Genomic DNA, 14633 nt, shown 5'->3' on the forward strand with positions numbered 1-14633 from the left:
GCTTCCTGTGCTGCCATTGCTAAAGCTAAAGGCAGACTACAATTCTAAAACAGTGCAGAAAATCATAGTTATTGTTCACAATTTCTTCTTTTGTCTGCTGATTTGCCCAGTAGAAAATCTACTGGAGGGAATCCAGGGGAAGGAGACAAAACCTGGACTGTGCTGTAAGTGAGATTTTATTCAAGAGGAATCACACAGGAAGGCAATGGCCAGACTAGATGCTCAGTGAAACTTCCTGGATCTGCTTCTCAAAATTGTTACAGCCATTCAGACACTTCAGAAACAGTTTTGTTTCTTTTTTTGAACCTGATTGACAATTATTGTTGCTCTTTCTTGTTGATTCTTTAATCAACAAGTTCAAGAACAATCTACTTCCTGGACTACTAAGATGTAGTCTCCTCAACTACTTCCCTGTATGACTAACACCAAACTCCGTCTTTCTGGATCACTGACTGAAGCCTCAACCGTCTCCCCTCCAATACTTCAGCCTAATGAGCATAACTCACTGACACTCTAGGAATGTTTTTGATGAGGGAGTAACATGATATAGAGCTCAAAAGTGTATTTTAGATAATATTGCACCTGTGACCTAATTTAAACACAACAGTAAAGCTTCATTCCTCATGTAACAGTTTTTAAATTGTATTTTTCTAAATTAATTACAAATTCTCTATAAGATTTCTCAGCAACTTAAGTTTTAGTTATACACAAGTAGTGACTTTTGAAAGACTTCATCTTTCAAAATATACATGACGTGTGAATTCGACTGAACCAACAACTTGTTTACGGCTTAACAGAAAGAAGCAAGACAGGAAGTGGCTTTTTTTAAACATTCTAATAGAGAAATGTTCACAGTTTCCTCAAACGAAGCAACCAGTGAGGGCAGATATTCTGTGAAGACGACACTTGACAATCCTCACAAACAGAGAGCCACCATTTTAGATCGAGCACAAGAACTGAAACATTTTATCACTGGATTTAAACATGGCCAACACTTTGCTGGGCTTATTACGTAAGTATGTTGCATTTTCTCTTTGAATCGTGTCGATGAGTTGATCTTTATAGTGTGAAAAACAAAATGTCGGACTTTAATTAAAGAGATGTACAGAAAAGTTAAAGATTTTATTTTAGCAGGTTGTTTAGTTTGCTTCAGTTTTAACTCTTGCATACAATTTGTATTTAATACACTTGCAACATAATTTTGGTCAATTTTGAATGTGGCCAATAATTTCTTCATAAGTGTCTGAACAGACAGTTGAACTTCCTTGTATTTAGCATATTTTTTGTCAACAGATAGAAACACTTAACATTTACACCACTTGTTTCTTACAGAAAACATGTCAATATCAAATCATGAACATTAGTCATTCTACTTTTCTCTATTGCATGATTTGAATTATGTTCTCTTTTTTAATGTAAGGAGGTGAGGGAAAGCTGAATTGTAATTATTGATGGAAAATAGCCAATCTTATGGCGTCTGTAGCCTGATTACTCTGCCAACTGTGCTTCAGCTTCACTTCAGGAAGTGAGGATCAGTTGAGAAAATTCTATTTTCACATTTTTAGAGGGGCTGTTGTCTGGGGTTTCCTTCATACCTTGTGGACTCTATAAATTCATGAGCTCCTCACCTTGGAAGTTAAGACCCAGGCCCATTTGCACAAAAAAACTTTGCTGCCAGTCTCTGAAACATGGCGGCTCAGATACCTTCATAATCTTACAGGAAAACGGAGACTAAACACTGCAGGTCTCTCCAGCCCATTCTGTACATAAACAGATTGGGCTTTATGAGCTTTGTGCCCATAAAACATAAAGGTCATCGACCTGTCTAACTCAGACAGTTCTGCACTTTCTATGTAATAAAATAATTAGTTTGGGATCTATAGGTATGTGTGTGTAATGTTCAGTAAATGACTACAGTCTTACTCTTCTATGAATCTGAGATTATCCCATTAAACAGTCAAAAACTGAACTTATGCCAAAATCTTTATTTGTCCACCAAAGATAAAGAACCTGATGTTGCTCTGCCAGGCATAACGGTTCAACATCATCCAGGATGCTTTTGCAGATTGTGTTCTCACATGTAGGGCATAATTCTACAAACCACCAGGAGGCGGCACTCTGCTACAGAGCCAAGTTGGGCCGGTGGAAACGCGGTCACTCCGAAATAGAGCCGAATCGATTTGTTGAGGTGGAGCCGGTGGAAAAGGGGCAATAAAAAGTCATCAAGCAAATCAGAACAGCGGCGAGGACTTTACAGAATGTCGCCAGTGAAAGTCCATGAGTAGGAGAAACAAAACAAGACCAGCAGAGGGCGGTGTTGATCATTAATCAATGATATTTAAAACAATATTAGTATTGTAGATCTTGTTTCACTGTTTTGTGTTTAACTTGTTTCCTTAAGTTTAATTGTGGTTGGTTTAAACTTTGAATTAAAATATAGATTCATAGTCATAGAGGAAGTTGTTTCTTATCCTGCACACACAACTCTGACAGCTGCTATTTAGACACACGACTCCTGAACATCAGAGGTATAAGGGTGACGCCCCTTAGACAGAGAGTAGAGTACAGAATAAGAGCTGCAGGTCAGTTCCTGCTTTGAAGCTCCAGTACTGGGACAGTGACAGATTCTCTGCATGGTGACAGAAAGTGTGACATTTTGCTTTATGATTGGTGGAGAATTGCTAACATTAAATCTTTGAACTTATGCCAAAATCTTTATTTGTCCACCAAAGATAAAGAACCTGATGTTGCTCTGCCAGGCATAACGGTTCAACATCATCCAGGATGCTTTTGCAGATTGTGTTCTCACATGTAGGGCATAATTCTACAAATTGGCTGCTTACAAATGAAACCACATTAGATAAAAATAAAAGAGCATTAAAAATATTTGCCAGAATGTGAAATTCATAGGGCTGCACAGAGGTGCAGTTGGTAGAGCTGTTGCCTTGCAGCAAGAAGGTTCTGGGTTCGATTCCCGGCCCCGGTCTTTCTGCATGGAGTTTGCATGTTCTCCCTGTGCATGTGTGGGTTTTCTCCGGGTACTCCGGTTTCCTCCCACAGTCCAAAAATATGACTGTTAGGTTAATTGGCCTCTCCAAACTGTTCCTAGGTGTGAGTGTGTGTGTGCATGGTTGTGTGTCCTGTGTGTCTCTGTGTTGCCCTGTGAAAGACTGGCGACCTGTCCAGTGTGACCCCGCCTCTTGCCTGGAACGAAGCTGGAGATGGGCACTGGCAACCCTCCCGACCCCATTAAGGGGTCAAACTAAGGTGTAAAGAAAATGGATGGATGGATGAAATTCATATCACCATTGTCACATAGAGATTTTCAATGCTGAATTTTGGTAACTTTAAATATTTCAAGTTTGTATGTGCTTGATATAAAACACCACCGAGGGAAATTTATAAAATGTAAATGTTTTTCTAGCAGAACCACTATGGCTAGAGGAGACTGTGATGTTTCCTTTAGATGTTCCATGTTTGGGTCATCAGTTCTTTAAGTTTTAGTTGTAACATCTGGAACAAGATCCTCCTCACTAATAAGATGCTCAATGTTTAAACCTTTAAGATCCAATGAAAGAACTGGCTTAAAGTGGGTCAACAATGTCTCCATTAGAACCAACAAGATCAAAATGTCTCTGCCTTTCTTTGTTTATAAAATGTATTGATAGCTGTTTCTCCAGAAGTATGCAAAATAGAATTAAATGTATTACATTTTTTTGTTTTTTACTTGATAACTAACAAAATTGTAAACTTTGTTTTAGTTCCCAGTTTACTCCTCTGCTGTGGAAAGTCTACAGGTAAAACAAAAATCTTCCCTCATTACTGCTGACTAGAGCTGTGAATATTGACTGACATTATCAATTGATTCAATTATGCTTCTGTCTTCCGTTCCTTCATCTTCATGTCACACCAGGTAAAAGTTGTCTGTGGAAACTCAGACAACTTTTACCTGCACTTGAATTACTTTGATTGAGAGATGTTGGGATTAATATGGTGAGTTTTCTTGTTGGGAGAAAAAATTTGTGTTTTATAGGCAACTTGGCATCTGGAGAACTTTTGGTGTTTTGAACCATAAATAGCTGCGAGAGGCTTTGGAGCAACAAGCAACAGTACTTGGGAGTGACTCCATATGAGGCTGTAATTGACTTTGTAAATAACATGTATGATCTCCAACTTCTCCAACTGGATGATTCACTTTTTTATTTTTATTTTTTTCCAACTGACAGAAAATAATTATACATTTTATTATGATGCAAGGAGTCTAACTAGGTAGTGGAGGCTGTTTGAGTCCTAGAAAAATATAAATACACATTACCTAAATGTGAAAGAGAATTTAGTTCTTTCTTCAGTTGATGATGAAACAAAAACTGTGTTGAGTCTGTTTCGTTTTGTACAGTTCTAAGAGGATTAATACATAAAAAAATTCTGTGTTCAGCAGCACTAAAGTCCATCCTCACTGTGTCTCCATCATGGCTGAGTCCTGGAGCCTCAGTAAATCTGAGCTGTGAGGTTAAACCTTCATCACCTGCAGGATGGAGGTTCTACTGGTATAAAGCTGTTCCTGATTTATCAAAGAACAGCTACAGATATGATCCACTGCCTGGTAGCATCAGTGAAACTGTAAAGAACTCCTCCATCATTCATGGACAGAAACAAACAGCAGGATTTACATGTAGAGCTGGAAGAAGAAACCCAGAAGATTTCACTGAATACAGTGAACCAAAGTTTATCTGGTCTGCAGGTCAGTGTGATTCAAACTAATGAACTAATCTTCTTCTTCTATCATTCAGTTTTAGTTCATATGTGTGATTATCTAATTTTGACTTAAAAGTTTGTGAATCATGTTAAACTAAGGCTACATTCACACTGCAGAGAGAAGTGACCCAAATCAGATTTTCTTTGTTCTTATGCGACCTCTATCTGATCTTTTCGTGACAGTCTGAACACAGACTGGATCTTTTCCAATGTGGTCCAGGACACTTGTGGTTCAAAATCTGATCCATATCTGATCTTTTTAAATCTGTACCACCAGGTCGCCTTCATCCTGTATGTCATTGATACTCGCCAACGTCAGTAAAGGTTGGAGGCAGACAGGAGATATTTGGAAATGTGAACCACCACGCAAAAAAATCCATTTCACAATAAATTGTAATTGTGCATTAATGTCTTCAGTGTGGCTGCAAGATTAGAGAAAAATCCTGTTGTCATTCATGAACACAATCTGTGCAAAAAGTAGTTATTAATTGAAATATTCCATCCATCCATCCATCCATCCATCCATCCATCCATCCATCCATCCATCCATCCATCCATCCATCCATCCATCCATCCATCCATTTTCTTCCGCTTATCCGGGGTCGGGTCGGACAAATTGTGTTCATGGTGGTTCATGAACACAATTTGTGCAAAAAGTAGTTATTAATTGAAATATTAGTACTGGAAAAACATACAAGGTACAATTGATAAAAACTAAATACTGAGCGCAAGGAGGAGAAATAGTGAAACAAAGTGATTTATTAGCACAAATTTTCAGGACTGATCATCCAGTATTGCACTTGTTGAAATCTGCGAAGAGGAAAAACTCTTCAAAAACATAGAAAAGGTTTTATTTCAAGTTGATTTTCTCTTATCTGTGTTTCTCGTATTCCAGATTCTCATCCAGCAGCGTCTCTCACAGTGAGTCCAAACAAAGAGAAACTTTTTACTATTGATGAAATTAAACTGAACTGTGAAGGAAGCTCTGCTGACTGGAGAGTGAGGAGATTTAAAGAATCATACTATGAGCCAGATTTATCACACTGCTCCAACTGGGGAACAATGACTGGATCCTCATGTACCTTCATGAGTCCCCAGTACCACAGAGCAGTGTACTGGTGTGAGTCTGGATCAGGAGAGTTCAGCAATGCAGTCAACATCACTATATACCGTAGGTTAATTTGTTTTTATCTTCTGACTTTAACGTTTGAACCCATGTTGTCCATCATAATTAATGATATTTAGCTTTACTTGTGAATTCTGTTTAATTTTGAAGGACATAATAATCAGCTTGCAAAACTTTGAATGTTTTTCTTTTTATTAGTAGCACGTTTCAATGTTAAGAAAGCTGAGTTGTTCCTTTTACATGTTTTTTACTTGTTTAGTGATGTCACTGTTTTTCAATGCTCACAATGTGACTCTAACAGGTTTATCATACGAAAAATAATCCAATAAACTGTTTCTCTGTCCAACAGCACCAGATTCAGTCCTCACTGTGTCTCCATCATGGCTGAATCCTGGAACCTCAGTGACTCTGAGCTGTGAGGTTAAACCTTCATCTGCAGGATGGAGGTTCTACTGGTATAAAGTTGTTCCTGATTTATCAAAGAACAGCTACAGATATGAGCTTCTGCCTGGTAGCATCAATGGGACTGTAGAGAACTACTTCATCATTCATGGACAGAAACAAACAGCAGGATATTTATGTAGAGCTGGAAGAGGAAACCCAGAGGTTTTTGCATTTTATAGTTATCCAAAGTTCATCTGGTCTGCAGGTCAGTGTGTTTCTGTTCTACTACTAAACTTCTATCTTGTTGACCAACCTGACATCCCACTGATCACGTTTGAGGTTTTTCTGCACAGACGTTTGTAAAATTAGATTGAATGATTGAAGATTTAATTTACAGAACTTTATCCAGTGGTGAAAATAGATTTAATTTCCATTCATAAGAGCTGCACAATAAATCATTAACAGTACATACTGCAAATAGATGAGGTCAATATCAATAAATAATACATCTGATAGAATATTAAATCATTTCACTGAACTCTGATCCAGAACCGCACAGCATTCTGGGAGATGTAGGCGGACGAAAGGGTTCTACTGCTCAACCTCTCATGGTCAACTAAGCTAGATGGGTGGCATCAACTAACTCACTGGTTACCTAGCAACAAGCTGTTGAGTAACATACCTTATAAAAACAATAAAAATAAAAACCATGGAGTGATGAAGGATAAAACAGGAAAAGTCACCTTATCTGTTTTCAGTCTTTAGAATATTAAAAACAAAAAACTCATCAATAATTATTGATATTGACTGATATGAAACTTTTATATTGTCTTAAGTTTTCAGCCATATTGTCCTTCTAAAAGCAGAGAGGCCCTGACTTCCTCCCCCCCAGCAGAGAAACACAGACACTCCAATGTGAGGAACACATTATTGATGGGATAATCACTGGAAATTCTGTAAAAAATTATTCAGTTGCTGTATTTTTAATTCATAATCAAATATTAATGTGCATTTAAAGACGATTAGATAAACAGCTGCACAGCTGAGGCCGAGTTAAAAACCACTGAGATGAGAAGTGAAGAACAAATAAATCAAACACACAGATTTGTCTTTAAGATAAAGAGGGTTCTCCACCTTTTATAAGAGCATTGCTGTGAAAATGTTACAAAAAAGTTTTAATCTGAACAAAGAAAAGCAGGAATTGAATTAAGATTTTTCTGCTCTGCCTTTTATGTTGATTATTTCCTCCATGTTGTCCTTCAGATCCTCATCCAGCAGCGTCTCTCTCAGTGAGTCCTGACAGAGAGCAACACTTCACCTCTGAGTCTGTGACTCTGACCTGTGGAGGAAACTCTACTGAGTGGAGAGTGAAGGAGTTCACAGAATCAGGTCATCTGTTCTACATTGATAACTGCTCCCCCTTGGGGACAATGACTGGATCCTCATGTACCTTCAACAGAACATGGACCCATAAATCAGTTGTCTGGTGTGAATCCAGATCAGGAGAGTTCAGCAATGCAGTCAACATCACTTTTCAATGTATGTTATTATTTGTTGCCTTTCATTAATTGTAACAGCTTCTCATAAAATGAACTGCTCAATGTTTCAAAAACTAAAATTAAATGTACAAATAAGTTGGAAGTGAATGAGAATCTAATTTAAATTCAATCTGATGATCGCAGAAGAATAAAATATTTTAGACTTAAATAACTTAGATCCTGTCAGAATAGTTTTAAAGATCATCCAGTTATTTTAATTCCAACAGTTTTTTGGAATAATTTATACATTTATCAAGTCTTTTCAAAATGTAACATTTATTTATCTTTTAATTAAAATATTATTTACTGGAAAATGCTCAATCTTTTATGTTTCTGGTTCATCCCACTTTTAACAAATCTGTCATTTGAAATTCAAGGTAGTTCTCTTCATCATCAAGTTGCTTCATACATTTTCAGTAACTCTGTGGCCTTTACTTTGTTAAATTCATCAAACATTGTGGGGGAAAAAAATTGAATATCAAACAAAATATATGTTGAGTTTATTCTCCATAACTTCCTCTAATTGTCTCCAGCAGCTGATTTCTGACTGAAGCTTCATTTTCTCTGACTGGTTTCCAGATGAAGATCTTCTCCTGGTGAGCCCCGTCCATCCTGTGACTGAAGGAGCTTCTGTTACTCTGAGCTGCAGACGGAGAGGAGAAAACAAACTTTCTGATGTGATTTTCTATCATAATGACAAACTGATCCAAAATGACAGCAGAGGAGAGCTGAAGATCTCTGCAGTGTCTCAGTCAGATGAAGGTTTCTACAAGTGTGAACATTCAGGAGAAGTTTCACCTCAGAGCTGGATGGGAGTTAAAGGTGAGTAAAATGTTATAGGTATTTTAATAATGAGATGAATAGTTGTGAAAACTTAGACTCATATTCATATGAAGATGTTTTCTTATTTTTCAACAGCTGGTTCAAAACAGAGCAGCTCTTCATTTCCTGTCATTTGGGTCGTTGGATCGGTTTGTGGTGTCGTCCTCGTTGTCCTCCTGCTGCTTCTGTGTTGCTTCATAAAGTTCAAAGGTCAGACTTTCATCTTCTGACGACGTATAGAAAGTGTCTTACTGACATCAATCTCATGTTGAAAACCAGAAAAACAATCTTTGAACATCTAATCATTTTTCTATAAATATATCTTTCAGATCATTTTTGCCTCAGGTCTGTAAAACTCTTCATTTGCTCTCATCAACACATAAAATATCTTTACAATGCATTTCATTTCCATGTTTAGTTTTTTTTATATATATATATTTTGTATTTGTTCCAGGTTGGTCCGGTCAGAGAGCAGAGGTCGTGGCTCCCGCACAAATCACACAGTCAGCCAATCTGAAGCTAATGAGTACAGCTCTCCTCTACATGGTCAGTACTGAATCTGTCTGTATCATTAGTTGATCATATTTTTATAACATTATGAAATATTAGTGTCAACAACAATTTTAACTTTTGTTTAGCTTTTAGTGACTGAATTGTGACAGAAATACAAAAAAAAAAACACAAAGCTTGAATTTATTCGTATTTAATTTTCAACTATTAATTTCAAGTAAAAAAAAAAAAAGCCCAACTGGAATAAACTTAATTGCTATAATTGTGATCGGAAATAATTTACATCTTATTTGTTACCTTCAGGAACATCTAACTTGTATGACTCAGTGAGACCCTCTGAAGACCCTGTAAATGGTGAAGTTTACCTGCTGAAACACTGAAACATCCAACACAAAGCTAAAATCAAGGTTAATTCCAAATAACTTAAATTCCTGAATAGCTGAATTTAAGTCTTGATGTGTTTCAGATGCAAACGAACACCAGCACATCACCTACTCTCTCCTTGAATTTAAAAACTCTGGAAACAAGAGTGAGTTCCTCCAACAATGAAGGGTTAAAAAATGTCCTCTGAAAAGATTGTTTTTCTTGAAAAGCATCAATTCATTTTTTGTCTTTAGTATTTATAAACATATTGTACATTAATTATTATTCAGGGGGCCATCGTGAACCACAGGAGGGCGCCGTTTATGCTGATGTGAGAGCAGGAGCTGCAGGTACAATCAGCAGAATCAGTAACTGTTGGACATCATCGGTTAGAAATGATCATAAATATTCATCTAAAGCCTTCATGAATTGTTAGTGTAGACTACAGGTTCAGATTCAACATCTTTCATCAACTTTATGCTATTTTATGCTAGGAGATGTTTCAGCTTGTTTGGAAACAGTCATGTTTATCATCAGCTTTACACTATGGATGCATTTACATTATACCTGCTTGATCCGCTTTAATCAAATTCTAGTTCATTAGCCTAGAAGGTCCGGTTCATTTAGGGAGGTGTGAATGATCAATCAAACTCTGATGTGGACCAGAACAGTGAACTAAAAACCTAAGACTCAGTTCAGTTGAGGTGAACTTTGATGCGGTTCGAATCCATGTGTGAATGCAAGCGGACCGAAAACCACACCAAAAGGAGGAAGTGAAATGTAGCGCAGGGCATTCTGGGTAAATACAACCAAAGCAAACGTGAAAGTCTACACTAGGTCATGCTCTTTTACCAACAACAACCACTAAAATCTGACCCTACTTCAATTTTGTTTACCTTTTACGAAGAAGGAAGTACGCTCCTGTCTCCTACTGAGGTTTTCCTGTCATTTTCTTCAGTAGCTCTTGGTGCAGCGCCACCACAGGGTGAAAAGGTTTATCAAAGGGTTAATATCGTTTGACACAGTGCAGTGTGAAAGCGAACCGCACCAGCTGAAAATGTTTCAATCGTGTCTACCAGACTACCAGGTGTGAAAACACTCTCTGTACTAATGGCTTTGTTACATACAAACAGCCAGACCATCAACCCAAACACTTAATGGATATAGGAAATGTATTTGCTTTGGCATTTTAAATGGATTAGTGGTTGATTATTTAAGGCTCAAATAAAATGTTATCTTTATGGTTTATATCTATTTTATATTTGTCCTATTCCATGTAACTGTATTAATTTTTTTTCTGCATCTACAGGAAGCTCCAGTCCAGCAGCAGCCGATGCAGCCGTTTACTCTGAAGTTAAATCTGGACACTGATGATCTTTACTTTAGATATCTCTGGGTACATATTTTAAAATGTTTTCAATTGAGATATAATGTAAATAATATGCCAAGATATATAGTTGAGCTATAATTTAATATTTGGTCAAGTGAGTTATGTAATATTCCAGAGTTAAACAAATTGCCTCCCAGATATAAGTTGTGAAAATGACAAAACGCAAACATGGTAAAATGTGATGGATCTCAAGATGGCTACAATTACTTCACAGAAATAGCTTTTTATTATTTCTTTTCATGAAAGGTATATTTATGCCTAAAGTTAAGTAAATCAAACACCATAAAATAATCAGATTTACAGATAAACAGCAGTGAGAAAATGAATTTTGTATTACAAACATTAGAGATGTGTTTTAGTTTTAAGTGAACAAAGAGCAACAAAAACAAATAGAAATGACATCAGAGCTAACAGAGCTAAAATATTTAAGTGAATGAGTCGACCTAACACAAAATGTATTTATGTGATACCTTCTTTATTTCTTTAGCGGCTTTCTGTTCAGTGATCGCTATGTTTTAAGGGGGAGCGTTATTGTGGTTGCATAACATGTTTCCGTTTTTATTAGGTTTGCTCTTTTGGGTTTTGAAGAGAGCAAATTACAATGTTTAAAATTTAATAAGAAGACAATCTATAAAATGAAAAAAAAATAATGAGGGAATTGGGTCCAAGAGGCAGATGGTTGGTTTGACTTGTGGTTGATGCATCTCAGCCACAGCAAACGTGTCCAGTGTTTCCTCAAGTGAAAACAAACTGTTTTTCTCAAAAAATTTTGCTAAGTCCATTAGAGCTATTATTTTAAAATGTTAGCTCTAACTGAACTCAATTAGAGCTAACAAGCTAACATTTTAGCTTTAAAAGTGTTAGCTTTTTAAAGCTAAAGTGTTAGCTTTAATTGATTTTAGCCTCTAAACTGTTCACAAAGAGAGTCAGTTGCAGTATTTGAAGAAGCATTAAAATCAGCTTTGGTCATTTTATCAGTGGTAGAAAACAAAACTTTGGGATTATTTTTGTGACTGTTAATTATTTTTCGTAAACTATGCAGTTCTTGAATTTCTGACAGCAGAGCTGTAAATATTAAGCTGTTTGCGCGTTACGTGGTAGATTGTCGATTTGTTTTTCCTCCATTTCCTCTCTGCTTTACAGGAAATTTATGTTGAGTTTCTTAATGCCTGTAGTTTTCCATGGGCATACTCGCTTATTAAAAACGTTTTTCGAGAATAGCGGAGCTGCACGGTCCGACTTTGTTTTCGGTTTGTTGGAAAAAATTACTGACCAGTGAATCACGGGAATCGGTTTAAAAAGGCAGAGGAATTTTGGTTAGAAACACCTCAGGGGTAAGATGGCGCCTCCTGACAGCTCAGACTGTGGGCTCTCATTGGATCAAACCAGTGATATTAGAAAACACACAGTAGTGGTCAGACACAGTCAGGTCAACAACAGAGCAAAACCATAAATAATGACAAGGTCAGTTAGAGGGTTGGGGGGGAAACAACAGCAGAGATAATATCTTTACTTCCTTTTCAGACTCCCACACATTTTTTCTATAATTACAGGACATTTAATTTTTGAAGGTTTGTCACCAGGAAAAGTAAAACTACAGTTTAGCTAAATTGTGAATCTTCAAGAAATTACATTATTTCATTATATTACATCTTAAAACATAGAGACTTTGATGGACAAAAGCAAATATACTGTATTTACATGTAGTCATTAATAATGGCTAATTGTTTATCTTTTGATTATTATTACTTTTTTTTTTTGCTAAGCACACAAAAATCTATTTACAAAAACTCTTTTAGTAATATTCAAATAAGGGCTTCTTGTAAAAACAACATACCTAATATGTGCAAACCAATGAAACAATGTGTGGCTGTTGCTAAGAATAGACTAATCAGCTAATAGATCGGCAACAGGAACTTTTGGTTAGAAATGTTCTAATTGAAAATCACAAACAGTTTATTCTGTGAAGACGTTTTGCCTTTTTCACAAATGCTGCCCTTATTCTGCAGTTTAAAGCCTTTCTTCTGTGACAAAGAACAACATTTCCAGAGCGAACGCAGGATTTTATTTCTGGATATAAACATGGGCCACACACTGCTCTGTGTGCTGAGCGGACTCTGTAACTACTATTTCTCTTTGAATTGTGAAGGTAGGATCATCCCAGAGGTGTGAAGAATTAAATGTTTGAGCCAACAGAGAATCAAACTTTTAATCTAAGTTGGCTGTTCAGTTTGCTGCAGACTGTGTTGACTCTTACAGTTTGTTTTTAATAACATTACAGTATGGTCCTGAAAAACGTTAATGGAGTCAAGAATTGCCTCATAAGCATATAGACAGAGTTTTGGACTTCCGGTGTATTTATTATGGATAGAAAGCCAAACTGTCATTAATGCTATATTATTTCTGAGGTCCCCTAATTTTTGCATGTTTTGAAGAACTGTCTTCTTTCTTTACTGTTAAATGACAATGAAAATCTTGGCTGATCATTGGTTCCATTTATGCTTTTGTCTTTTGAATTTGTGCTACAGAAACATCTTTATTAGCCGGAAGCTTCCCCACTTATACTTGTATAACATTTATTAAGAACACGTTGGCAGAAATGATATATTTCAAACAAAAAGTTTCACTTTGTGAAATCACAAAATGATATCAGCTTCAAATCTGGAGCATTTTGCCCTTTTTGTCCGTCGAACCAGCCTTCAGCATCAGTGACTGATTAAATACTGTAATAATAATATGTAAAACTAAAACCTGATGTCTTTGTGTCTTTTGTAGGACGAATGGTGATTGCAGTGCAGTTTGCATTTTATTTCAACTAACGCGTAACTAAGTAACGCGTATCTAAGTAACACGTAGCTAAGCAACGCGTAACTAAGTAACGCATTACTTAGTAAATAAAATGTAAACTGCACTGCAATCACCATTCGTTGTTGTATCATTAGCTCATGACAAAAAGTATGTCAGATATCATAAATAATTCAATAACGTTGTGGAAACACTTTATTTGAAGGGGGGTGAATAAGACTGACATGACACTTTGATAAACATGACATAACTCCTGTCATGAACATGAATACGCCTTCATGAATATTTATAACTGTTGTCCTAAAGCGTCATTCGGTAAATTATGACACTTTTAATACAAAGTTGACATTATTCAAAATGTCTTTGTTATGACAACTTGACATTAACCAATAAATCATTACTGATATAAATTTGTTATACAAGTATTACTGATTACACTTTAAAAATTAGGTAACTTTATGTTATTAAAGGTAAAGTTTAAACAGTAATGATTTATTGGTTAATGTCAAGTTGTCATAGCAAAGACATTTTGAATAATGTCAACTTTGTATTAAAAATGTCGTAATTTACCGAATGAAGCTTTATGACAACAGTCATAAATATTCATGAAGGCTTATTCATGTTCATGACAGGAGTTATGTCATGTTTATGACAGTCTTATTCACCCCCTTCAAATAAAGTGTTACCAAAGTGGTTTTATTTATTTATTTGTGTGTGTATTTATTTATTTATTTATTAGAATTGTTTTTGCCGTCCCAAACAAAAACTTCTTCCTGTGGTTTTGTGAGGTGACTCCAGCTCACTTTGCTGATGAGAAGATATTTGATTATTTTTGAAAAGCCCATCAGATAATTTATAATTTTGTCCTGCAAAACTTAACTTGCACAAAGAAAGCACTTATTGAATTATTTATATTAATTGATATCTGAGATACTTTTTG

The 14633-nt window shown here is 36.1% G+C and overlaps 1 protein-coding gene across 2 annotated transcripts; it reads left to right on the top strand.

Moving 5' to 3' along the window:
* The first annotated feature begins 776 nt into the window (after positions 1 to 776).
* LOC103480331 (uncharacterized) lies at positions 777 to 13680 on the top strand. Of its 2 annotated transcripts, XM_008435221.3 has the most exons (14): positions 778 to 1012; positions 3762 to 3797; positions 4436 to 4741; positions 5651 to 5926; positions 6231 to 6530; positions 7529 to 7804; positions 8383 to 8625; positions 8722 to 8835; positions 8955 to 8970; positions 9080 to 9171; positions 9439 to 9489; positions 9602 to 9664; positions 9789 to 9848; positions 10808 to 13680. In XM_008435221.3, the coding sequence occupies exons 1-14, from the start codon at positions 985 to 987 to the stop codon at positions 10867 to 10869; spliced, it is 1923 nt and encodes a 640-aa protein (XP_008433443.3). In that variant the 5' UTR covers positions 778 to 984; the 3' UTR covers positions 10870 to 13680. The 2 variants fall into 2 exon arrangements, with proteins under 2 accessions (XP_081455984.1, XP_008433443.3); XM_081599858.1 differs by lacking the exon at positions 10808 to 13680 and having other exon boundaries at positions 777 to 1012; positions 9789 to 10793.
* Positions 13681 to 14633: the final 953 nt, after the last annotated feature.

Source organism: Poecilia reticulata, chromosome 18 (assembly GCF_904066995.2).
Source record: "Poecilia reticulata chromosome 18, P_reticulata-male-v2, whole genome shotgun sequence".
In the NCBI taxonomy this organism is placed as follows: Eukaryota; Metazoa; Chordata; class Actinopteri; order Cyprinodontiformes; family Poeciliidae; genus Poecilia; species Poecilia reticulata.

Coding starts and splice junctions, on each gene's coding strand:
- LOC103480331 (XM_081599858.1), top strand. CDS start 985: ATGGCCAACACTTTGCTGGGCTTATTAC. Junction 5,927..6,230: donor AGTCAACATCACTATATACC/GTAGGTTAATTT, acceptor TCTGTCCAACAG/CACCAGATTCAGTCCTCACT. Junction 9,172..9,438: donor GTACAGCTCTCCTCTACATG/GTCAGTACTGAA, acceptor TGTTACCTTCAG/GAACATCTAACTTGTATGAC.